The sequence below is a fragment of the Peromyscus maniculatus genome, chromosome 1, assembly GCF_049852395.1.
Source record: "Peromyscus maniculatus bairdii isolate BWxNUB_F1_BW_parent chromosome 1, HU_Pman_BW_mat_3.1, whole genome shotgun sequence".
Taxonomy (NCBI): Eukaryota; Metazoa; Chordata; class Mammalia; order Rodentia; family Cricetidae; genus Peromyscus; species Peromyscus maniculatus.
Genome location: NC_134852.1, coordinates 100969358 through 100995448, shown reverse-complemented (window position 1 = coordinate 100995448; position 26091 = coordinate 100969358). Strand labels below are relative to the sequence as shown.

The following is a 26091-nucleotide window of genomic DNA, read 5'->3' as shown; positions in this document are numbered from 1 at the left end:
CGGAAGTACTAGTCCCTGAGAGGCGTGCAGGTTAGGGAGGGAGGGTCAGAGGTCGCCGGGCCAGAATGCGTTCCCGTGTTGCTATGTAGTGGAGGGACACGTTCCCTCCTGCAAATTCTGGAAGGTTCTTGAGTTCACTTAGGAGAGTGGCTGCGGAATTCCTGGTCTCCGGCCCGAGGCGCCCGCTGGCGGAGCAGAGGCGCCGAGGGCGCTGCCATGTTTGGCTGCCTGGTGGCGGGGAGGCTGGTGAGGATGGCTCGGGCGGTGGCAGGAAGGGGTCGGTGACAGAGCCGGGTGGTGGCACGGTGCACGGGGCCAGGAGCAGGAGCGCGAGGAAACCCAGTCGCCTTTTTTTTTTTTTTTTTTTGGCGTGGGCGTGTGCGATGGGGAATGGGACGCTTGCCCAAGCCTTGGACGTGCTTGAATGGTTGTCAGGATATCCCCGCGTATTATCGAGTGCGCATTTTGCTCCAATACCTCGTTCTTTCAGCCTTCTGTGTGGCGTTTATTTCGGCATTTCGCCGTAACCGTGCTAACTCCTGAGATAGTCATTCTCTCTTTGCAGTTCAAGAACTTACACTCAAGAGATGGTGTAAATAGTCGCTTACATTGATAATGCCAACTTAGAAGTAAAGCTGAGATTTGTAATCTAAAGCTAAGTGATTTCCAGAGATTTTTAAGTTGCCCGGGCAGTGAGTGTCTGTTGAGTGTATTTGAAAGGTTCCTTTTCTGAAGCTTACTGACCCAATTTAAAATTTTCCACCCTGTGTACATTTGTGCTTAAAATAATTGGAAGCTGACTAGTAGGAATGACTGAAATTTAAGTGTGAGCCTTCTCTAGTGGTAACTAGAGAAGGATTCGAGTGAAATGCTTCCTTATTGGTCAAAGGGATGCACTTGCTTTTCCAGAGCGTTAGAATGAAATGAAATGAGTGCCTGGAATTGTTGGGGAATAATCCAGAGTGAGTCTGGAGTCTGATTTGTTAGAAACCATCTGTATTTCCGTCTTGAGACTTGACTCCTTTACCTTCAGAGCTCTTTCTTTGCTTTGTTTCTCCCTGCTTTGTTAAATTGTGCAGCCTCTTTGTTAAATTGTGCCACACGCGTGGTAGGCAAGCTCTCTACTGCTCCCAATCCCTTTTCACTAGCTTTTGATAATGTATTCCGTACACACGGCTCTTACGGCACCACGTGGTTGAAACCACGGACTTACCAGCGTCTGAAAGCTTGGTTTCTGTCTAATGGGAGGCTCCTGTGGAGGTGGGGTAGTGGTAGCACTGGTGATCTACTTTTGGAATGTCCCAGCTCTGGAATTGGAAGATGAAAGAAACAGTTTGAGATGAGTGTGGGACTCAGATGTCTGTCATTAACAAAGCCCAGCCTGGTGTAATTCCAGCTATTCAAAAGGCGAGGGAGGAGGGTCACAGTTGCAAGATTCCTGTCTCAAAAAAAAAAAAAAAAAAAAAAAAAGGGGTGGGGTGGGGTGGGGGATCGGGTGTTGGAATTGGGCAGTGGTGGCAGGAGGGAGGCAGAGGCAGGCAGATCTCTTGAGTTAAAGGCCAGGCAGGCCAGCCTGATCTGCACAGTGAGTTCCAGGACAGCCAGGGCTACACAGAGAAATCCTGTCTCCAAAAATAAAACAAAAAAAAAATTACAAAAAGGGTGTTGGTGGTAGAATTATTATTATTATTATTATTATTATTATTATTATTATTTGAGACAGGGCTTTTTTTGTGTAGCCCTGATGGACCTGGAACTCACCTCATAGACCAGGTTAGCCTTGAATTCAGAAATCAGCCTTCCTCTCCCAAAATGCTGGCGTTAAAAGAGTGTGCCTCCACACCTGGCTCAGAATTCTTGTTTAATAAGCCCAAGACTGGGTTCAAACCTCAGCACCACACACCACGAAAGCAAAACAGCAAAAATTACGTTTTTAAAAGAATTAAAAAACAAACCAAATCCTGTGAGGAATCTGTGTGTCATGTTGTGGACTAATCTGGAAGAGAATTTAGAGTTCTCTCTGCTTTATTTGCCCAACATCAAATTTATATAATAAACATCCAGTAGGTATTTCTTAAGATTTTTTTGGGTGATGTTTGGCTTGAAATTGTGTATCAATAGACATAAATGAAAATGCAGAACAAATAGACCTACTTTTTTTTTCTTTTTCTTTTTCCCTGGAGCTGAGGATGGAACCCAGGGCCTTGTGCTTGCTAGGCAAGCGCTCTACCACTGAGCTAAATCCCCAACCCCAACAAATAGACCTACTAATAGCTCAGAACTTAGCTACATTCTTCTCTTGCCAGAAAATTCACCTATTCAAACTTATGGACCTAATTTTCATTAATTGAGTTTTTTTTTTTTTTTTTTTTTTTCTTACTTGAGATGGATTTCTCTGTGTGGCCCTGGCTGTCTTGGAAGTTGCTCTGTAGAACATGCTAGCCTCAAACTCAGAGTTCCACCTCTCTCTTCCTCCTCAGTGCTGGGATAAAAAGCTTTCACCACCACAACCAGCTGTGAGGTTTTTTCTTTAAGGAGAAAAGTACCCAAAGATTCCCCTACTCCGTTTTTCCTGTTTGCTTGGTTTAACTAAGGTCAGGTATTAGAGTGTCTAGTTGGATGTGGTGGCACATCACTGTAATCATCCTAGCACTTGGGAGATGGAAACAGAAGACCAAGGAGTTTGAGGCCAGAAGACCAAGGAGTTTGAGGCTGGTCTTCACTACATAGCTCACTCGAGGCCAACTTGGGTCACATGCATAGAATCCTTTCTTAGAAAAGGAGATTGGAATATAGGTACAAATTTACAGAATGTCTCTTGCCTGTGCAATAAAAGTTGAAACAAATCCTTATTTTGCCTTATGGTTATTTCAAGACTTGTGAATACCATAGTTTCTCATGCCTTCCAAGAAATATATGTGCTAAAACTTGGTGAAGTTGAATTTAGTCCTACAGGAAGGCTTTGTTTATATTTTTTGCTTTAAATTTTACATTTTTATGGTGGAAAATTTTAAGTTGGGTCAGTAAATTTCATAAAAGGGAATCAGAGCTTGACCTTAAAACACTCAGCCCCAGTTGAGTATAGTGGCATATACCTGTAACCCTGACACTTGGGAGGCAGAGCATTAATTAGGATTGAAGGTCATCTTCTGTTATATAAGGAATTGGAGGCTGCTGGGGCCTGCTTGAGATCCTGACACTCAGCCTTGATATCTTGGGATTTAGTTTAAGAATGAATGTTATACTACTTTATAGATGGAGTTAAGTAGTAATTTGATTTTCAAGGTTTTTTGGATTGGTAGGATAGAAAATTATAGAAAATAAAAAGTAAGCATTTAAGTAGCAGCAAATACTGGGCACAGAAAATTAGTTGCATCAGGTTTTAAGAATTCAGTATTTGGGTTAGGCGGGTCATGGTAGCACAAGCCTTTAATCCCAGCCTTCAGGCAGAGGTAGGCCTAGTCTACCTAGTCAGTTCCAAGACAGTCAGGACTATTCAGAGAAACCCTGCCTCAATAAGTAAATAAACAAACAGACAAATAAATAAGTCAGTGTTTAGTCTTCAGAATAATTGTAGTGATGCAGATTTGTTGTTTTGTTAAATAGCAATTACAATAAAAAAAAAAACCAGAAACAAAAAATAAAACAAAACCTCAACCCTGTGTAAGCTAAAATACCTGGGTCCTCTCAGAATTGCTATTTCTTTTTCACGATGCATATGGATATAGCAATATTAGTATTAACAAAGAATTTTATGTATAACCAGCCCCCAACCCTCAGGATCTCATTTAGCCCAGGATGGCTTCCAACTTGCTCTGTTGCTGTGTTGCTGTGCTTCCAAGGTTTGGCCATGATCTGATTGTCCTGTCTCTACTTCTCAGATGTCTGTGCCACCACGCATGGTTAACCACCACTTGTTCTTTCCATAAATTAACTTCCCTCAAATGGCAAATGTTAATCTTTGCAACTAGTTGGACAGCAGGATTAGGTTCCTGAGAACCTTTGGTTTCAGCATTAAAAAAAAAAAAAAAATCGTGCCATTACTTTTGTTTCATATGCATTTGTGTTTAAAAAGATATGTATTTAAACGCAATTTAGCCAGGAGAGATGGTATACAACGTAATCTCAGTACTTCAGGCAGGAGAGTTACTATGAGTTCTAGGCTAGCAGGAGGGGTGTGGGAGATTTACATAAGCCAGTACTAGGTCAGCCATGGTTACATAGCAATATTCTGTTTCCAACAGACATACATCATTGTTGATTGGCCTAACACATTATAGCTCCTTGCTGAAGAAAAGTACAACAATGCATTTTTCCATGGGGGCATTTCATAGTCTTCTTGCAGTAGACACACTGGAAGCACCTTATAAAGTGAGACCATTTTAAGTTTCAAAAATCACAAAACAAAAGCACAAAGTGGCAAACATGGCACTAAATAGGTTGCAAAAAGGACATTTGTCACAACATGGATGCTGGGACAAGAAGGCGCCACACAGCCTTGTTCCATTTTAGCTGGACATGTTTTTCACAAGGTAATTTAAAAGTGTTTTGTTATGTTCTGCCCCTGAGAGTGTTGGTGAGTGACTGGAGAAACCATACAAGCCTTGGCTTTGGGTTGTAAATCAGTTTTAGTGGTTGAATTTGCTAATCCAGAATCTGAGAATAATTCAGTACCCATTTTAACTACCTGACCCTCTGTCCTTCAGATTGAGAATAAAAACCTCGTAATGTTAACTTGAACACGCTTTCATTTTTACAAGGGTTTCGTATTTGAGACAGAGTCTCATGTAACCCAGGCGGCCTCAAACTAGCTATGTAGCTGGGAATGACCCCTCAAGTCCCGGGATAACAGGCATGTGCCACCATGTGCTCATTCTTAGAATGTTCTTGTTATAATCATAGCTATTTATTTTGTAAGTAAAAATCCATTAGGGAATGTCTGAGCGAATGTAGCAGTATTTTGAAAAGATTACATTCATTAAGTGAGTATTTTAAGGCTGACTATCCGGTTTGGGATTCTAGTTTTTGGTGTATTTATTTGGTGGTTTTGTGATTAGAATAGTAGACTAGCTGCAGGTGACAGTGGCAGTCCTAAAGGTTAGAGTAACCCATCGCATTCTCAAACTAAGACTGGTTTCTTATTTTCTAGGTGCAAACAGCTGCACAGCAAGTGGCCGAGGATAAATTTGTTTTTGACTTGCCCGATTATGAAAATATCAACCATGTTGTGGTTTTTATGCTGGGAACAGTTCCATTTCCTGAGGGGATGGGAGGATCTGTCTACTTTTCCTATCCTGACTCAAATGGGGTGCCAGTATGGCAGCTCCTGGGATTTGTCACGAATGGGAAGCCAAGTGCCATCTTCAAAATATCAGGTCTTAAATCTGGTAAGAACAATATTCAAATAATGTCATAATTAAGCTTTTTCCTAACCAGTATTACACAGAATACAGCTTTTAAGCTTCCACCATGTTTTCTAAGTAACAGATCATATATTCTATTCTTTTCCTAAGAAGGATGATGCAGAAACATTTAGAAAGTAGGAAATGAAAGCTCCCCAGGCACACAGTGCTTGCCCTCTGGCCCTGAGGGAAACCATTCACTCTCTACTTTGGACCTTCCTGAGTATTTTGCAGTATGCATGTCTGTTTTAAATACAAATAGATAAAAATGCAACTATATAGGAAATCAAATGGAAATTCTTCATTAAAAATTTGAACTCTTATGACTCAGTTGGTAGTGCCTAGCCGTAAGCATGTACAAAGTCAGATGTGGTGGTATGTGCTTGTAATCCCAGCACCAGGGAGGCAGAGACAGGTGTACTCTAGGGGCTTGCTGGGCATCCAGCCTGGCCAGACTGACAAGCTCCAGGCCAATGAGAAATGGGTGGCAAGAACAAGTTGGACAGACTCATGGAATAACACCAAAGATTACCTCTGGTCTCTATAGACATATGTACATGTGCACCTGAATGCATATACACTTCCTCATGTATACACATACCTGTGTATGTGAATATTTATATCCACATGCACACACATGTGAACATGCATGTACACACAGTGGTTTTCAGCTTTTATGTTTGATCTCTAGCATTTAGCATTCTTGTTTTGGTTCTGTTAACAATGAGGGGACATGATCTTCACTTTAACACTCTACAGTATTTTTTGAAGCAATGTGAAATGAGTCTCGATTGGATGCCATTCACTCCCGCTGAAGCTTTCTTTCTCTCAAGTCTAGATGGAGGTGTGTAGAAATTCTTCAGTGTGTTTCTCATATAGAGATTGCATATGGAGGCCAAGCGAAAGCTGATTTAGGCAGCATAGATAACATGTTTACATACTTAACAAATAGGTTCCTGCTCTGGGAGTTTAAAGATAACAGTTAAGTTCTTGTCTGCAGTAACGGCTCAGTGGTTAAGAGCACTGACTGCTGGACCCACAGGGCAGCTCACAACTCTTTGTAACTCCAGTTCCAGGGGATCTTACACCCTCTTACAGACATACATGCAGGCAAAACACTTGCAAAAACATGAGACAAAAATGCTCATAGAAATTACAATAAAATAGAGAAAAAGGGTAAAATGTAGCTGTGAGTGTAAGTACTGGGGAGAATGGAGTAGTAAGCTGCAGTTGGCTGGGGAAGTTCTCTGGAGGTGACAGAATCAGTGCTCTTGGGAAGAGTTTGTCGGGCCCATGGCCTATCGGCATTCTTTTCCAGGAGTGGGGACATTTTCTAGGTGAAGGGGTAAGTCAGAATTTGAGAACGTGCTATGCTCAGAATGGCACAAGAGTACCTGTGGCAGGGATAGGCATGGATTATAAATTGAGAGGATACTATTAATAAGTTAGCAGTTTTTAATGTGCTTGAGGTACAGACCTGTTTGATGTACAAAGTTTGTGTACTAGAAATGCAAACAGAATTGACTTGAGAAAATTGAAGTTCTGAATAGACATACTATGAATAAGTTGAGTAGTTAAGATACTTATGTCTGCATACATAGAAAACACAAAGTAAATTGAGTTGCTGTTGTTTTCATTATAAAAATTTCTAATGTATACAATATTAGATAAGATAAAATATTCTCATCATTCACTTTAAAAATGACCCATTTAGGGATATCATTTTGTTTAAATTCCTGTCCATGTCTCTTTTGATATGATTGGAATCAAGAGTCCTAAATCACAAGTAATCTATAAATATGTTAGTATCTGTCTTGGAAAGATAAATTTTAAGAACTTTTTTTTGAAGGCTAAGTGTGTATACCTCAGTATTCAGAGTACTTGCCTCCGATGTTCAAGGTTCTGGGTTCAAGGCCAAGGACCACAATGTTGATCATCACCCTACACCACATCACTCATCTGGGGTTAGGGCTTGTAGGTCTGTGCACTTGTCCTGGCTCACCTCACCTATTGGTGAGAATTCTGGTCCCCTTGTGTCCACACTACCCCTTTCCATCCTTTTTTTTTTTTTTTTTAAAGATTTATTTATTTATTACACATACAGTGTTCTGCCTGCATGTATGCCTGCATGACAGAAGAGGGCACCAGATCTCATTACAGATGGTTGTGAGCCACCATGTGGTTGCTGGGAATTGAACTCAGGACCTTTGGAAGAGCAGCCAGTGCTCTTAACTGCTGAGCCATCTCTCCAGCCCCTCCCCTTTCCACTCTTACTCTTTCATTTCTTGTTCTTTTCAGCCACCTTGTCGCTGTCTTATGATTTCTGAAGTTCTTCCACCTTTCTTGCTGACATGGTCTGTCCTGGTTCCCTAGTTCCTGTCACTGTCCGGTGCTGCTGTCTCACTCTGTAGGTCCTGCTTCTCCTTTGTATCCGTTCCCTTTATCTCTGCCCTGTGCAGGCCACTTCTAACCTATCTTCTGATGTCAAAAATCAGTTGTATTTTCTAGAGTTAGATAAATGATGTCATGTAGTGTGTACTTTTTCCAGAGGTGGCTTCTTTAATTGAACACAATTATTTTGGAGTCTTCTATGTTATAGTATGTATCACTAGTTCATTCCTTTTGTGGTTGTTGAATTACAAGCTCTTTTAATAGAATTTCATGCCACACAAAGCTTAAGTGTGGCACATTTCTACTATGAAGCATTGAATTGTGTGTGTGTGTGTGTGTGTGTGTGTAGCACACATGAATGGAAACTGATACATTACTTAGTTCACTGCTAGGTAGCATTCTATTGATGTTGAACACACTGCAATTTGTTTATTCACCACCACCACCACCACCCCCCCCCCAAGAATTTTTTTTTTTTTTTTTTTTGACTATGTAACACTGGGTGGCCTGAAGATGACTATGTAGAACAGATTGGTCCTGAACTCACTGAGATCAACTCACCTCTGACTTCCAAGAACTGAGAATAAAGGTGTGTCCCACCATGTTAGACTGTGCATTAATGATTTATGAACATTTGGGATATTTCTACATAATCGGGTCCTAAAATAAAGTTGCTCAGTAGGTGTAGGCACTTGCCATCAAGCCCGAGGATCTGAGTTCAATTCCCAGGACCCACATGGTAGAAGGAGAGAACTGACTCCTGCAAGTTGTTCTCTGACCTCTGACCTCCACACCTATTCTGTGGCATAAATACAAATATTTCTATAAAGGTGTATGTGAACTTTTGTAAACATGGCATTTACTTCTGCTCCTTTGCGTAAGAGCAGAGGAGTAGAATGGCTGGATAATATAGTACTTGGATACCTTACTGTTGAAGGAACTACTCTAAATTCTTGCCAGCCTTTGGTATGATCTTTCTTTGCCATGCTAGTAATTTAAAAGTAGTACCTCATTGTGTTTTTAATGAACATTATTTTAATGTCTAGTGATACTGAGAATGCTTTTTCATGTGCCTTCTTTTCTTTCTTTTTTTTGTCTTCGAAGGCAGGGTTTCTTTGTGTAGCCTTAGCTGTCCTGTAAACAGGCTTTGTAGACCAGGCTGGCCTCTGCCTCACTCATGTGCCTTTTTGAGGTCTATGTAACTTCTTGATGAGTGTTCAGATCCTAAGACCCCCCCCCCCACTTCTCTCCCCCACCACCGCTCTCTTTCCCTCGCCACACCTCCCTTCTTTTTCCTTTCCTCCTCAGCCAGAAGAACTTGGCATATGGTTTAGGAAGGTCTTAAACTTGAGATTTCTCTAAGTCAGCCTCCTAGGTGCAGATTACAGGATCATCTGCTGCTTCTGGAAGTTAGAGTTTGGAGAGTTCTTGGCATGAGTCCTTTATCAGATTCATGGTCTGAAAATACCTTTGTCTTCACCTTTGATTACCTTTTTTCTCTTTGTGGTATGTTTATTTAATATACGTTTACATTTTTGGTATAGTCTGTATGGATTGTTTTTTATTTCTGTCCAGTACAAGGTATGTCTTGAAAGTTTTTTTTTTTTTTTTAAATTCTTGGCAAATAGGTATCTAGTAGTTCCAGCACAATGTGTTTAAAAGATGGTCCAGAGCAAATTGTCTTGTCATTGAGCGCATTCACTTGGTATTCATTTGGAAGTTCTCCCTGCTTTGTTTCAAAAGTAAAATATAGCTGGAGAGATGGCTCAGTGGTTGAGAACACTGACAGCTTTTTTAGAGGATCTGAGTTCAATTCCCAGCACCCACATGGCAGCTAACAACTGCCTGTAACTCCAAGATCTGACAACTTCTCACCGACATACATGGAAGCAAAATACCAGTGAATATAAAATAAAAAAATAATTAAAAAAGTAAAATATAAACATACATTAGTATTAACCTACATTTTCAATTAGAATATAATGTACATGTATGTGTGTGTGTAGGCACAAAGGTGCAGAGGTCAGAGGACAACTTTTGGGATTGGTTTCTTAACCATGTGGATACAAGATATGGAACTCGGGTTGTCAGCCTGACAGCAGGTACCTTTACCTATTGAGCCATCTTGCTAGACTGTATTTGTTTAGTTTAAAAAGATACAAATAAAGTGGAAATATGTTTTTCCTTTTTTTTTTTCTCCTTTGAGACAGGGTTTCTCGGTGGACCAGTTCTGGCTATCCTGGAACTCGCTCTGTAGACCAGGCTGGCCTCGAACCCACAGAGATCCACTTGGCTCTGTCTCCTGAGTGCTGGGATTAAAGGCGTGTGCCACCACCACCCAGCGAAATAGATATTTTTATAGTGTTTTTTAAACAATAGAACGTTAGTTGGAAAATGATGGAAATATCAGATGCATTTGGTCTGTATTTGTAGTAATATGCAGTATGGTGGGAGAACAATGGATTGGGGAACAAAGAATACTTTTGGTTTGGAGTTGAGAAGCCCACATAGCATGATGGCAGAGCCTTAAGTATAATGTAAGTTGAATTTGTGGCAATTCAAAGCCTAGAATTTTGCTGGCATATTTTACACCCAGACTTGTAGCATTGATTAAGATGAAGGTTGGATTCTTGGTCAACAGCTAGTAGATCAGGGCATGTTGGTTTGTTTTAGAGACATACCAGTTAATTGTCTATAGTCGGACTTTTCTTTGGGCTACCAGCTCACAGATAATGACACGGAGACTTATTAATTTTGAAAGCTTGGCTCTAGACTTTTTCTCAACTAGCTATTATGACTTAAATTAACCTGTTTCTATTAATGTATGTTCTGCCACGTGACTCAGCTACCTCTCCTCTGTACCTCAGTATGTCCGACTTCAATGACTTGCTGGCGTCTCTTGTGGGCCTAGATTCATCCTGAGTTCCCCAGAAGTCCCACCTAGTCTCTCTTGCCTAGCTATTGGCCATTCAGCTCTTTCTTAAACCACAGTGGCACATCTGCACACAGTGTAAACCAGTATCCCACTACAATTGTCTGTTTGTTTGTACCTTATCCTGTCATTGCCATAGCTTTGCCTACATTTTGAGTTTGGAATGGGATTTCTCTGTTGTTGTTTGTTTATTTTTGTTATTTTTGAGCTCGCTCACTCTAGCTGAGGCTGGCTCGAAGCTCACTATGTAGCCCAGTAGTCTTTCACAGTTAATCCTCTCACCTCAGTGTTCCAGATGCTGGGATTACAGGCGAGAGCTACCTTGCCTGGTTTGGAATGGGTTTCATTGTCCCTTTTCTTTTTATGAGCAGCACTGCATGTCCTCTTTCCAGAAGGTTCCTTGGGAACAGTGAAAAGTACCCTCTCTTGTCCATTTTGCCTTGTCTTAGCCACATTTCTTTGTCTTGTGACACCTAAGAGGAGTGTACTAATCAGGATTCTTAGAGGACCAGAACCAGTAGAGTGGATATATATTATAAAGGGGGGCTGTTAGATTGGCTTACACAAAGGGGCCAGGAGGTCCAACAATGCCATCTTCAGGCCGGAGAGCTAAAGAACCTGGCAGCTTCTCAGGTCGTAGGGCTGGATGCCCCCGCAGTTCTGATCTGCTGCAGGCCTGGAGGATCTTGGAGACTGCTGTTCTTCAGATCCTGTTGGAAGACTGAGGAACCTGGGTTCTGTGGCAGTAAAATTGGCAGCAAGAACAGGTGGCAGGCAGACGAGCAACAATGCTTCGTCCTCGCCATAACCAGGCCCAGGAGTTGTCTCTGTGGAGACTCTAAGTGTCCTTAAGTAGGATAACTGTCAAAGAGGCACTCAAGAATCATGAGTTGAGGCATTTTCTTACTCTTTTCTTTCATTCAGTCTGAGAACATTTAGTAAATAATGAGTTAATCTAATTCAGTCATTGTGATGGAAATTTTAGGAACAGTGACATAACAATGACATTGTTTTTCCTTGTGAAGTTAGATTAAAATTGTCTAAAATTAGTTGGGTGTGGTGGCTCATACTTTGAATCTCAGCACTCGGAGATAGAGGCCAGCCAGGGCTATTGGTGAGGCTTTCAAATCTAGTAATAATGTTTGATCACTTGTTGATCCATTATAGGAAAGGATTTATTTTCATTTTGATAATGAACAAGATCTTCTAGTCCTTATTTAAAAAGTAGTTTCCCCTTATTTCCATTTAAACATGGCTGTTGATGGTTTTATCCACTAAAAAAAAAAAAAAAATTGTAAGTAATATTTGTAATGGTTTAGTAGAAATAATTCAAGGAGCTTAAATATTTAGAGATCCTGTGCATTTCAACATCAAATGATAAAATGCTGTTAAAATGGAAAAGGCACTTTAAAATACTTTTTAAAATATTAGAATTATTTTATTTTATTTTATATGCATTGGTGGTGTTTTGCCTGAATGTATGTAAGGGTGTTGAATTCCCTGAAACTAGAATTACAGACAGTTATGAGCTGCCATGTGGGTGATGGGAATTGAACCAGGGTCCTTTGGAAGAGCAGTCAGTGCTCTTAACTGCTGAGCCATCTCTCCAGCCCCAGATATTAGAATTCTTAAATTTATGTATGCAAGATAGTCTTATAACTCACAGGAAATATAGTATAAGATCTAAAAAATACACGGGCTTGTGATAGATTCCTTTTTTTGTTTGTTTTTGGTTTTTCAAGACAGAGTTTCTCTGTGTAATAGCCCTGACTGTCCTGAATTCACTCTGTAGACCAGTCTGGCCCCTAACTCACAGAGATCTGCCTGCCTCTGCCTCCTGAGTGCTGGGATTAAAGGTGTGCACCACCACCGCCCAACCAGATTTCTATTTTTTAACTTTTGAGATACTTCTTCAAGCCCGAGTCTTAAGCATGATTAGGTTGAGCAGAGCTGACCGAGCACATTGTGAGCCTGGAGGAGATTTGCTGTTAGCTTCAGGCAGCTGTAGCTGAAAAATATTCTTACAACCACCAGCTCTCTAATAAGGTATGTAGGTCAGCTCAGGGTTGTTAGTATTTGTGCTCTGCTTTAACATTTTTATTTTTATTTATTTATTTATTTATTTATTTATTTATTTATTTATTTATTTATTTATTTATTTATTTATTTATTTTTTCCTCTGTATAGCTTTGCGCCTTTTCCTGGAACTCACTTGATAGCCCAGGCTGGCCTCGAACTCACAGAGATCCGCCTGGCTCTGCCTCCCGAGTGCTGGGATTAAAGGCGTGCGCCACCACCGCCCGGCTTATTTATTTATTTTTTATTTTATTTTATTTTACAATACTATTCAGTTCTATATAACAGCCACAGATTCCCTTGTTCTCCCCCTTCCTGCCCCCTCCCCTTCCCCCCAGCCCACCCCCCATTCCCACCTCCTCCAATTCAAGGCCTCCCCCAAGGACTGAGATCGACCTGGTAGACTCAGTCCAGGCAGGTCCAATCCCCTCCTCTCAGGCTGAGCCAAGTGTCCCTGCATAAGCCCCCTAGGTTTCAAAAAGCTATCTCATGCAACGAGCCCAGGACCTGGTACTACTGCCTAGATGTCTCACAAACATATCAAGCCAATCGACTGTCTCACCTATCCAGAGGGCCTGATCCAGTTGGGGGCCCCTCAGCCATTGGTTCATAGTTCATGTGTTTCCATTCGTTTGGCTATTTGTCCCTGTGCTTTATCCAACCTTGGTTTCAACAATTCTCGCTCATATAAAACCTCCTCTTTCTCGCTAATTAGACTAACATTTTTATTTTTATTTTCTTCTGTCTTTGGCATTCTTTTCATTTGAATATTTTAAAGCTTATCTGTAAGCCATATTTCTTTACTTTTTTTCTTTAGTATTTTACAACATTCCATGAATTAATAAATATCTATATATGTTGACAACTATAAAGTGAAATTGGGTAAATTTTTTTGTTTTTTGCTTTTTTGAGACAAGGTTTCTCTGTGTAACAGTCCTGCCTGTACTGAAACTCACTTTGTAGACCAGGCTTCCTTGAACTCACTGAGATCTGCCTGCCTCTGCCTCCCAAGTGCTGGGATTAAAGGTGTGCGCCACCAATGCCTGGCTGAAATTTGGTAATTTTTATAATATCTCATATTCCATTTTCCTTGTTTATTGGTTCATTTAGTAAAATTCTGAATATAATGGCAAATTTAGGGCAAAAATAATTTTGACTATTTTTAACTAAAAATATTTGTCTTGATTCTTACTGTTTTTATACTAAAGTTAACATTGGTGTTGCTATTTTGTTTTGTTTTGTCTTTGAGACAAGGTCTCTCTACATAGCCTTGGCTTACATAGTCCTGGAGCTTAATATGTAGACCAGGTTGACCTTGAACTCACAGAGATCCTCCTGCCTCTGCCTCTGGTATTGAAGGCATGGACCACCATGCCTGACTATCATCGGTGTTCTTGGTAGGCATCAAGAAAGTCAGATGATGGAAAGCCAGGTGCTCTGCTAAGATACTCTGCCTGTTTTTCCCAAGGTTTGGAATTTTTACATTTTTTTCAGAGTCAAATAGCATAGGCCGAAAGGCTAGTTACTTACACTTTTGTTTTTACTTCATTTGGTTCACCACAGCATTTCATTTCCAGACTGTCCTGAGAATTTTCTTAGAGGACTACGTCTTTAATTTTCTCAATTAAATCCTTTTACCGGCCACAATCTTCTGTTGCATAGCTATCTCATTAACATAAAAGGTACTCTATGATTTCAAAATCCATTTCTACATATACCTAGTGTATCTCTCAAGTTTTATATTAACACTGACTATTACTTTTTTCACTTGTTTCTTTAAATGCCATACTGAGTTCTGAAAGTGGTATCTGTCCTTTAGAATCTTCAGAAAACTGCTTTCAGCATTCAGAGAGTCAGCTGAAAATTGGTTCAAGTTAAGCATCTATTAAAACCCGTAACAACTGAATACTGAAATGTTAACGTTTGGGTTATGATAAATCAGGAATATGAGTATGATATTTTTAAAATTATGAGTTAAAATTTTGATTCTGAATTTAGAAGTAGAAAGCATTTTCTCTTGCCAAAGATAAGTACGTACTCTGGAAAAAAATATCAATAATGTATGTTTATGCATATTTATGTGCGTTTGTCTGTCAAAGAGAAATGTTTGCATAGTTCATATACTATTTGAAGAGTTTGTTGAAGCCACATGCACATACCCGTTCATGCACACAAAGTTCAATTTCAAACCTTCCTTTTCTCTGTAGGTTAACTATTTGTAAAGTGTTTCAAGAGACAAGGAGGAAATAGCGCAATGCCTCAGTCAGGGAGCATTCCAGTGACATCTGCAGTGGAGAATTATATGGAGAATGGGAAACAGAAGAGGCCAAGATTGGAAGAGCAGGTGGGGGAGTAGGACCTTAGGTCAGATATGAAAACACTTACATAGAGCTTGACAAATTTTTCATTGTGTTTGTAGCACTTTTAATATGTGATTATACTTAATAAAATAATAAATAGTTGCTCAAATTGCCTGTAGCATAAGAGAAAAAAGTATGAATAAATGCTGTAATAGGGTTTTATGAACTATAAACCTTGTTATTAAAAGGATTATATTTTGTGTTCCAGGCCTTCAGAGTAAATCAGGTACTTTATAGTTGAGTTTTCCTTTATGCTTTTTTTTTTTTTTTTTTTTTGGTTTTTTGAGACAGGGTTTCTTTGTGTAGCTTTGTGCCTTTCCTGGGACTCACTTGGTAGCCCAGGCTGACCTCGAACTCACAGAGATCCGCCTGGCTCTGCCTCCCGAGTGCTGGGATTAAAGGCGTGCGCCACCACCGCCCGGCCTTCCTTTATGCTCTTGACCAAAGCCTGATTGTGAGATACTATTAGTTTGAAATTCAAGTTTTTAAAATATCAGTTCTAGAGGCTGGAGAGATGGCTCAGTGGTTAAGAGCACTTACTGATATGGCAGAGAACCTGGGTTCAGTTTTCAGCACCCACTGGCTGCTCAAATTTGTCTTTAACTCTAGTTCCAGAGGATCTGATGCTCTGCTCTGGTCTCCATGGACTCCATGCACACATAGGTACACATCCATGCAGGTACCCACACATATACATAATCTTTAAAAAAACTCGTTTATATTTTTTTATATTAGGGATTATGTGTATGTGTGATAGGAATGTGAGATAAGTACTCTTCTACCACTGAATTATAGTGGTAATTACAGAAGTGTCCCTAATTCTGCATCAGAGATTTAAGACTTTATTTTGAAAAAAGAAATTAGTGGAGAATCTAAGAGTTGTTCCTTCTACTTCCCCCACATTTATCATTTTTGCCATATTTGTCATTATCTAGATAAAATTGCATATATTAATTTGTGTGTGTTATGCATGTGCTTGTGTGCCATGCTGCATGTGTGGAAGTTGGGGATTGCTTCTCTCCTTCCACCATGGGGACTGAACTCATTGTATTTACCTGCTGAACCATCTCACTGGCCCTATAAACATGCGCTTTTCTTCTGGAAGTTTTGCAAATGTTTTACTTACTGTTCTTTACTCCTGAATGTCGGAGCTTATATTTTGTAGGTCCATGGCAGAATCTTGCCTATAGAAACACAGTATGATCAAGTTCAACGTTAATGCAAACACAGTACTCTCATCTAATTTGCAGTCTGTATTAGTTTTGTCATTTGTCCCCAAAATGCCTTTTGTAACTGCTCCATCGGCCTTCATCTGCGATCCAAGCAGGATCATGCATTGTGTATAAGTGTTACACCTCTTGTCTCTGATCTGGTACAATTGCTTAACTCTCCTTTGCCTTTCATAACAGTAACATTAGAATACCAGTGGAAAAAAGGCTGAAAATTGTTTTTATAAATCTCCATTTGGCTTTTCTTTCTTTCTCCCCTCTGCCTCTTCCTGTTTTCTTTTTTCTTTCAAGTTTTTGAGACACAGTTTCATTATGTAGCTGGCTGGCCTGAAGCTCCCTTTGTAGACCTGGCTGGCCTCTAGCTCAGAGATCCACCCGCCTCTGCCTAGTGTTGGGACTAAAGGTGTGTGCCGTCACACTGGCCCTGGTTAGTTCTTTATAATTCTGCTCTTTTCTTTTGGGGCATGCTGCTGTATTTTAAAGAGGCTGCTCTTAGCTTTTCCTAAATGTGGTGTAAATGATCTCTTGTTCGATTCAGTTGCCAGAAGGAAAACTTACATAGACTCTAGCTTTGTTTTAAAATTGGGTTGAGTTTGTCAAGAAGGGACAGAAACCAGCTCAAGATGTTACTATTAGTCTGTGTTCATGGCAGGGGCTGGTGAATCAGAATGGCACCTTGGGCCCTCCCACAGCTTCCCCACTCGCTTCACTGAGTGGCTTCGTTGTAAGTAAGGATTACAAAGTGAGTTAGAATGTTTACCAGAGAATTTGGTGGAAACGGGTAGAATAATGGGCTGGAATGGGCTGTGACTTTGGAGTTGGGCTTCTCTCTTTTGTTCCTCAGTGGTGCTTGTTACTGGGTGTGTATTCTTTGTCAGTAAATTCATTAACTTACATGATGTTTAACATACCTGAAAAAAATCTTTTTGTCCTCCCACTTTTGTGAATATGTGTATGTGTGTGCGTGTAAATGTATGTGTGGGGCATGTGTACATTTGCCTGTGCTTGTACTTGTGAGGCCAGAGCAGGACTTGGGGTGTCTTTCTTTTTCATTCCCTGCCTTATTCTTGAGAGGCAGGGTCTCTTATTAAACTTGAAACACCACCCGCTAGAGACTCCAGGGATCTGCATGTTATGCCTCCTAACTCCATGCTGTGGTTGTTGGTCCATACAGCCTTCGGTCTAGTTCAGATCTTTCCTCTCTGAGCCATGTCTCCAGTTTCACTGTTGTTGGTTGGTTGGTTGGTTTTGTTTTTGAGACATGGTCTTATGTACCCCAAGGTGGCCTCAAACTTCTCTATGTAGTCAAAGATGGACTTAAACTCCTGCCTCTACCTTCCTAGGGCTAGGATTACTGGTGCACACTAACATGCTCAGGTGCCAAGGTGTCTTGCTATGCTGCCCAAGCTGGTCTCAAAACTCAGGGCAAGGAATCTTCCTGCCTCAACCACCTGAGTAGATGGGACTGCTGGCATGTGCCACCACACCTAGCTCTAGGTGTGTGCTTTAGACCAAGATGTTTTAATCATAGAGGAAAATTCACATAAAATGGAAATAATAGCTAGAGTGCAAGTTGTTTTGCAAGCATTAAATGTAATGTATGCAAAATGCAAGGATAAGATATAAGATATGGAAAATGCATTAGACATAAGATATGTAAAATGGCACAGTTAGTACTCAGTACATGGTTGTTTTGTTTTTACAGAGTTGTGAAATGCCAGTGCTAGAAGAGATATTCGAAATCACTAGATAAACTGAATATGGTGGTAACCCCTCCACACCTTAATCTCAGCATATTGAAGAGGGGAGAGGAGGACCAAGAGTTCAAGGCCAGTCTGGGCTACATGAAATCTTGTCTCCAAAAACCAAACCAGAAATCACCCAGATAATGAAACTTGTTCAGAATAGTTAAGTGACAGTATTGTCCAGTTAAGAGTTTAAGCTTGTTGAGTAGAAACTCTTAAGATCTCCTAACTTGGTAGAGTTTAGATATTTCTGTACATACATTTTAAATATGCAAATTCAGGTATGTTAAAACATCAAGGGCTGGAGAGATGGCTCAGTGGTTAAGGGCACTGGCTGCTCTTCCAAAGGTCCTGAGTTCAATTCCCAGCAATCACATAGTGGCTCACAGCCATCTGTAATGAGATCTGGCACCTTCTTCTGGCCAAAAGGCATACATGCAGACAGAACACTGTATACATAATAAATAAATAAGTCTTTTAAAAAAAACATCAAATACGTTACCATTAATGTATTTATGTATTAAATAAGTTAATGTATTTACTGACAATAAAGTTTTAAAATATACACTTTCTGAAACTGTTAGTGAAAATGTATTTTCATGCTTGTTCTATTAATAAATATGAAGCAAAGAGATAAAATATATATTTCATATATATTAATATATAAAAGATATGTAGTATATTATGTACAAAAGGTATATATTATTAATATATAAGATATATATGTGATTTCTAATCTTTCTGTTCAGTACTAAGAATGCTGTAAAGATGTTTTCATGTAACATACATTGTCATATTCAGATGCTATTGTGTGGCAACTTCTTTCTTCGTCATAAGCATTTTCAGTCATCTTCTTTGGCTGCTATGTGTACATACAGTATCTGAAACAGTGGACTTACAGCTTTTTAGTTTTTCTCTTGAGCACCTAATTAGATGAATTATATTTCATGATTTTATTCTTTTATAGAAGACTTTTGAAGGAACAGAGGGAACTTTTACATATACAACTTTGGGTGTTGCTCCTGGGAGATGTCCACCTTGTTTTTTGAGACAGGGTCTTTCACTGGGACCTTGGTCTTGCCAACCAGGATAGGTTGGCTGGCTGGTGCTGGGATTACAAGTGTGAACCATCATACATGGCTTTTTTATGTGCATGCTGGGGGTTAAATTCAGGTCCTTGTGGTTATTAGGCAAGCAATTTCCCAACTGAGCCATCTCCTCAACCCCTTATATACATTTTGGTAGAGCAGAAGCTTATTTTTATCTTGCAGTTATAGAAGTCCAGTGGGTCATTTTTAAAATCAAAGATGTATTTGAGACTGTGTTTTACTATTCTAGTATCTCATACACTGTGGCATTCAGTCAAGAAATAATTTTACTTTCAACTCATCACTTATTTTTAACTATGCGAAAAGAAAAAGGTTGAAATATATAAGAAAGGTGGAGGAATGATAGAATTCCTCATGACAGAGGTTAGCTAGCTTTTTTGTAAATAACTTCGGACACTTAATCTGTGTTCTTTGGTCAATGGGATGTGAGCCAGATTTGCCATTGCACTGATGTGTAATCTTCATAGAGCAGTTTTCTGTTATGTAATCTTTTTTTTTTTTTTTTTGGTGCCCGGGGTTGAGACAAAGTCTTTCTATGTAGCCCTGGCCATCCTAGAACTCACTCTGTAGGCCAGGTTGGCCTCAAACTCACAGAGATCTGGGTACCTCTTCACCCCACATACTGGGATTGAAGGCACGTGCCACCATGCCCAGCTGCAGTTATACCATCTTTAAAGGAAATGGAAAAAGGAGACTAGAGACATGTTCTTCATGGCCGCCTTTTATTAAACAGAATCTGGAACTCACACTTTTTAGATTTGTCCATAATGGTAAAAGAAGGAAATGGGGAGACTTGTGTTAGAGAGAGCATAGTGTTCAAGTCCAAGGACAGCTGGTGTGGGTTTCCTTTATCAGCAGAGTTCCAGCACTGACCCTGAAGTGGGGAGCAGGCCTTAGGTCCAGAGCAGCTGCCATAGAGAGCAGACCAGGACACTGAAGTGAGTCATCTCTTAGTTATCAAAATCATAGAGAAAAACCTAATACCTCTTAGTGTGTTAAGTCAGGGAGAGAGAGAGTCCTCAAGCTAGTTTGAATTTGTAGCACCTGTAAATTTCTTTCAGGAGAAGGAAGCCAGCACCCGTTTGGAGCCATGAACATTGTGCGGACCCCATCTGTTGCTCAGATTGGCATTTCGGTGGAATTGTTGGACAGTCTGGCTCAGCAGACTCCTGTGGGCAGTGCTGCTGTGTCCTCGGTTGACTCATTCACGCAGGTAAGGCATACGTGTTTCATTCCTCTTTCTGCCCTCCCCCCATTATGGTGTAGTGACAAAATTGTGCATCTTTATGGTGTTTAAGATAATGTTTCCATGTATGCCTGCTTTGTGGAGGAACTAAAGCCAGGTACCATGCCCCTGATGTCACATTCTTCCTTGTGTAAGCATACTTGAGATCTGATGTCTTAGCAGAGTTCAGGTATACTTTCAGTGTTTAGTCTTCTGTTGTACATACACTCTGTATGCCTTGACCATCACCTCCCCTTGTCCCCAAACCCTCGACAGCCACCATCCTCCTGTCTGCTTCTGTGAGTTCATGTACTTTTTGAGCTTTTAAATAAAGGACTTATACTTTTATTGAACATTTTACTTTGAAATATTTTAGGCACATAAAGTACAGAGAATAAATTAGCTATTGCACAGATTTTTATTATGTACTTACTCAGTGTCAAGCATTTTTAAGTCCAAATAGATACAAAGTAACACCTGCCCTAAAGTAACACCTGTAGACAGAATAAAATAACACCTGTCCTCGTAGACAGAATAAAGGACCACCTGTCTTCGTAGATGGAATAAAATAACATCTGTCCTTGTAGACTTTTAAAAGCACCACCCCCTGATTTGTTACATTCTCTTATATCTACTAATTTCTGGGTTTCTCCTCCCTTGTCTTTTGCATACATTTTTGTTTCCAGTTCTAATTTGTGCCCAGAGTCTGCAAGTATAAATCGTAGCACTTTGACATTCTTCTGGAGCATTCTTCTTTGACCTCTCTGCTTCTTTCTCTCTCTTTCTTTCTTTCTTTCTTTCTTTCTTTCTTTCTTTCTTTCTTTCTTTCTTTCTTTCTTTCTTTCTTTCTTTCTTTCTTTCTTTCTTTCTTCCTTCCTTCCTTCCTTCCTTCCTTCCTTCCTTCCTCCCTCCCTCCCTCCCTCCCTCCCTCCCTCCCTCCCTCTCTCTCTCTCCCTTCCTTCCTTCCTTCCTTCCTTCCTAACTTCCTTCCTTCCCTCCTTCCTTTCTCTCTCTCTCTCTTCTTTCTTTCTTTCTTTCTTTCTTTCTTTCTTTCTTTCTTTCTTTCTTTCTTTCTTTCTTTCTTTTCTATGGTGAATTGGTTATTTAGGTCTCTTATGTAATCTATTTGGGTTGTTTTTTACGGTTAGTATAGAGTTCCTTTATTCCTCTTCTATGTTGATGAATTTCTTTATTTTTATTTTTTCTGGCCCATTGTTTTAATAATTACCCCTCCCCCCAGTGATAACCTTTGTCCTGTATTATGTCACATATACTCAAGTATATTTTGGATTTTTTACTCCAAGTAGTTTGTCTGCCTCTTTGCAGAACGTTTTAATTTCTTTTTTGTTGTTTTGAGACAAGGTCTTGCTATGTAGTCCTGGCTGTGCTTCCTGAGTGCTGGGATTAAAGGTGTGTACCACCACTGCCTGGCTGCCACTTAAGTCTTAATGTCTAATAGTCCAAGTTCCTTCTCATTATCAGAAGAGGCCTACATATTGTTCCTAATAATTTTAATCACCTTGTTGTGTTCCAGATAGTACCACCTAGTCAGGCTCTGTGAAAAATTTCATTAGAATTTTGTTGAAAGTAGCACTGAACTTACGCATTTAATTTTGGGAGACTTGGCTACCTTTCTTTACACATTGTCTACCTCTCTGTGTTAGAAAAGGAAAAAAAGAAAAAAAGTCTTGGTGCTGGTATGGAGGGTTGCTGTGAACTTTGTTTATAATGGTAATCTTTTGGTTAGTGACCTTACTAATTCTTGATATTAATGCTACCGTAATGGTAGATCTTTGACTTACATTACCTCCATCCCATGAAATAAATAATTCCTCTTGTGAAAAAGAAGATGCATCAGGAACTTTGAGGGCTGGTTTTGTATTTTTGAGAAAGTAATACTGGGATGATCATTTGTTTTAAATTTATTTGTGTGTGCATGTGTGTGCATGCACGTGTGCTCATGCATAAGTGTAGTATGGTGATTGTGGAGGTCAGAAGACAACTTGTTGTGAGTCGATTCTCTTCTTTCACTCTGGGTTCCTGGGATAGAACTCAGGCCCTCAGGCTTGCATGGCACCTTCCTTTACTCTCTGAGCCATCTCCATGGCCTGGAGGACTGTTTTTGAGTGGGCCCAAAGTAGCACTGCCTTTAATTTCTTTACTTTTAGGTTCATTGCCTAATGAACCTAATGGTCTCACTTGGTCTTCATGAAGAATTAATGAGTTTACTTCTAATTTCTACTATGGACACTTGAAGGATATTAGTAGCTTTGATCATTTTAGGGTCAAAAAAAAGAGACAGATTAACAAGTAGAAGAAATGGAATAGTACTCTGCCCATCCTGCTTTCTTTTACGGTAATGGTTCTAGTAGCTTTTCTTCTTTCTCTCTTCCTTCCTTCCTTCCTTCCTTCCTTCCTTCCTTCCTTCCTTCCTTCCTTCCTTCCTTCCTTCCTTCCTCCCTCCCTCCCTCCCTCCCTCCCTCCCTCCCTCCCTCTCTCTCTCTCTCTCTCTCTCTCTCTCTCTCTCTCTTCCTCCCTCTGTCCTTCCTCCCCTTCCTCCCTCCCTCCCTCCAGACAGGGTTTCTCTGTGTAGCCCTGGCTGTCCCGGAACTCACTCTGTATATCAGACTGGGCTTGAACTTAAGAGATCTGCCTGCCTCTGCCTTCTGAGTGCTGGGACTAAAGACTACTTCCTGGCTGTAGTTTTTCTAAAGATAGTTAAGCTTTTATATTTCTGTCAAGACATAGACCTTATATAGATGGCTATTGTTTTGTTTTTTTTTTTTTTTTTTTTTTTTGGTTTTTCCAGACAGGGTTTCTCTGTGTAGCTTTGCGCCTTTCTTGGAACTCACTTGGTAGCCCAGGCTGGCCTTGAACTCACAGAGATCCCCTGGCTCTACCTCCCAAGTGCTGGGATTAAAGGCGTGCGCCACCACCGCCCGGCTGATGGTTATTGTTTTATATGAGAAAATATGGTGATTGGAGGAGAGTGATTTTAGAGGGGTGTGCAGACATTGAGATGAAAGGTTTGAAGGAAGATTTTCCCTTTACTCCTGTAGACCAATGTCATCCTATGACTACCCTAAGCTTTCCTCACTAGACTGTCTTAGATCTTACTCATTTGCGTTATTTATTGTAAATACAGAGACCCTGTTTCTCTAGCGCTGGCTACCTTGAAACTATGTAGACCAAGCTGGTCTGGAACTGATAGAAATCTGCCTGTTACTGCCTCTTGAGTGTTCGAATTAAATGTGTGTGCCACCATACCCAGCTGTCTTAGAACTTATATTACTTAGAACCAAATTAATACAGGAATATTTTTAAATAAATAAAAGTATTGAGGTCTAAAAAAAAAAGTATTGAGGTCTAAACTGAATATTTAATGTAATTCACTAACATCAGTTATTAACTTTTCAGTTCACACAGAAGATGTTGGACAACTTCTACAATTTTGCTTCATCGTTTGCTCTCTCTCAGGCCCAGATGACACCAAATCCATCTGAAATGTTCATCCCGGCAAATGTGGTTCTGAAATGGTATGCAGCAATTTCAGTCTCTAGTATTAAGACTTTAGTAACTATATATATTTTGCCTGTGATGTATTTCCTCTTAGAGAGGTAAACATAGTCTTTTATGGTGGATATCAACATATGTTAATGTATTGCATACCAATAGTGTATATTCTGTAGTGTTCAGATCTGGAATAGTTCAACCCTAAGTATCCTATTACATAGCAACCATTAGAAATTCATAAAGATGGGGAAAGATAATTGTGTTTTAGGAATCACTATTAGGGATGATACATTGTGTATATGTTGAGTTAGAAATACTATATTGACACTTGATATTTTTTCCCTGGGGCTGGAGAGCTGACTCTGGTTAAGAGCACTTGATGCTCTTATAGAGGACCTGGGTTCAGTTCCCAGTATCTACAACCAATTGTAACTCCAGTTCTAGAGGAGCTGTTATCCTCTTCTGGCTTCAGTGGATATCACGCACACACATGGTACACATACATGCATGCATTTAGAATGCTTTTACAAGTAAAATAAAAATAACTCAAAAACATTAACAAACAAAATTGAAAGTCAACACTCCAGGCATCATGTGGCTTACGCTGCACCTTGAATATATGACCATTTTTCTCCAATTTCCTGTTTTGTAGGGATTTTTTTCACTTTGAATGTCCCAGTGGGGAGCTGGTTCAGAGCTCTGTAGGAGGTAGTACTTTGCTGAACAAGGGCCCTGGAACATACTGGGTTTGTGTTTTGTCCCAGTGCTGCTGTGGCTTTGAGCCAACTGCTCTCAGGGATGTGATTCCCTTTCCTGACTTTCTGTCATGGGATTAGTGTGATTGGGGGGTTGGGGTGAGTGCTCCTCTCCCCCAAGAGCTGTCTATCCCACCTCACCTTAGATCCCTGTTCCTGCTCTTCATAATGATGACTTCCAGAGTTACTGTCTACTTTTTTAACGTAGTTTTTGGAAATGACATAAAATTATTTTTTGATAAAAGTTATTGGGTAAATTATGAAATTGTGATTGAAATGTTCTTATATAAATCTGAATTTTCTTTTCTAGGTATGAAAATTTTCAAAGACGACTAGCACAGAACCCTCTCTTTTGGAAAACATAACTTGAATAAAATAATTTGTCATGTCATTTAAAAGCATGAATCAAAGGGGTCATGAAGCCTACCTTTCGAAACTGCTTAGTGACTATGAAACTTACACAAAATCCTTATGAACATTAGATACTTTGGACAAAGAAAATGTTCAGTATTAGTTACCTTTTCCCTTATAAGTGTGAAATACTTCTCGGAGGCAAACATTTTGTATCGGCTGTCATTCATTTCTTAAATAAATCCTACTCACAGTAGTAGTATTTGAAATACCATTGCATGTGTACCCTTTTTGTTCATTTCCATAGTACTTTGCTAGAGTAGTTAACTTGGTTGGTTGGTTTTAAGGGTGTCATGTGCCCAGTAGCTAAGTTAATCAACAGGCTTGATCCACCGTGTCCTGCTAGAGTAGTTAACTTTAAGTCAACTATTTCATAATTGGGGAACTTCTGAAAAACATGTCAAATATGTGTTTTAAGATGAGAAAATTAGCTTCAGGGAGTTTTTCTTTTCTTTCCTCTTCCTCCTGCCCCCCAGGATGTATGTGTGTGTTTTGGTTTTGAGACAGGGTCTCAAAACTCCCTCTGTAGCTTAAGAGTGTCCTTGAGCTCCTGGTGCCCAGCCCCTGCCTCCTGAGTGCTGGCATTACAGGGGTACACCACCACATTTGGTTTCAGGGAATATTTCTTAAGATTAGCAAGTTTGTTGTTGTTTTTTAGTCAAGAAAGGTTGGTTGTCAGTTTTTATATCTGCAGATTGATGTACTTTTTTTATTTAATAAAATTTCTATGTTTAATACCAGTGAACTTTTATTTAACACTGTTAATGTTAGTAGGCAGTTGTATATAAAATGTAGGACTGAGTTCCTCTGCATATGAAGACAGAGCTTTTTTTCTCATTTAAAAAGGACTCATACTGGTGAAACATTGCCTGAAGACCACCAAGATCTCATCTGCAATCAAAGCTGAATATATTAGTTTGCTCAGTGAAGGAGTGTGTACAGC

At 39.9% G+C, this 26091-nt stretch overlaps 1 protein-coding gene across 3 annotated transcripts; it reads left to right on the top strand.

The window, feature by feature from the left end:
• The first annotated feature begins 62 nt into the window (after positions 1-62).
• Hikeshi (heat shock protein nuclear import factor hikeshi) lies at positions 63-25362 on the top strand. 3 transcript variants are annotated; one of them, XM_042279133.2, is made up of 5 exons: positions 63-246; positions 5150-5387; positions 20306-20457; positions 23887-24005; positions 25048-25362. In XM_042279133.2, exons 1-5 carry the CDS (start codon positions 217-219, stop codon positions 25100-25102), a joined length of 594 nt encoding a protein of 197 aa, XP_042135067.1. In that variant the 5' UTR covers positions 63-216; the 3' UTR covers positions 25103-25362. The 3 variants fall into 3 exon arrangements, with proteins under 3 accessions (XP_042135067.1, XP_042135073.1, XP_042135078.1); XM_042279139.2 differs by lacking the exon at positions 5150-5387 and having other exon boundaries at positions 70-246; XM_042279144.2 differs by lacking the exons at positions 63-246; positions 5150-5387 and adding an exon at positions 15024-15145 and having other exon boundaries at positions 25048-25125.
• Positions 25363-26091: the final 729 nt, after the last annotated feature.

What these genes read in the sequence shown, in the direction of transcription:
- Hikeshi (XM_042279133.2), top strand. Translation starts at nt 217, where the DNA reads ATGTTTGGCTGCCTGGTGGCGGGGAGGCTG. An exon ending in GCCTGGTGGCGGGGAGGCTG is followed by an intron (nt 247 to 5,149) that starts GTGAGGATGGCT and finishes CTTATTTTCTAG; the next exon opens with GTGCAAACAGCTGCACAGCA. An exon ending in AATATCAGGTCTTAAATCTG is followed by an intron (nt 5,388 to 20,305) that starts GTAAGAACAATA and finishes AATTTCTTTCAG; the next exon opens with GAGAAGGAAGCCAGCACCCG.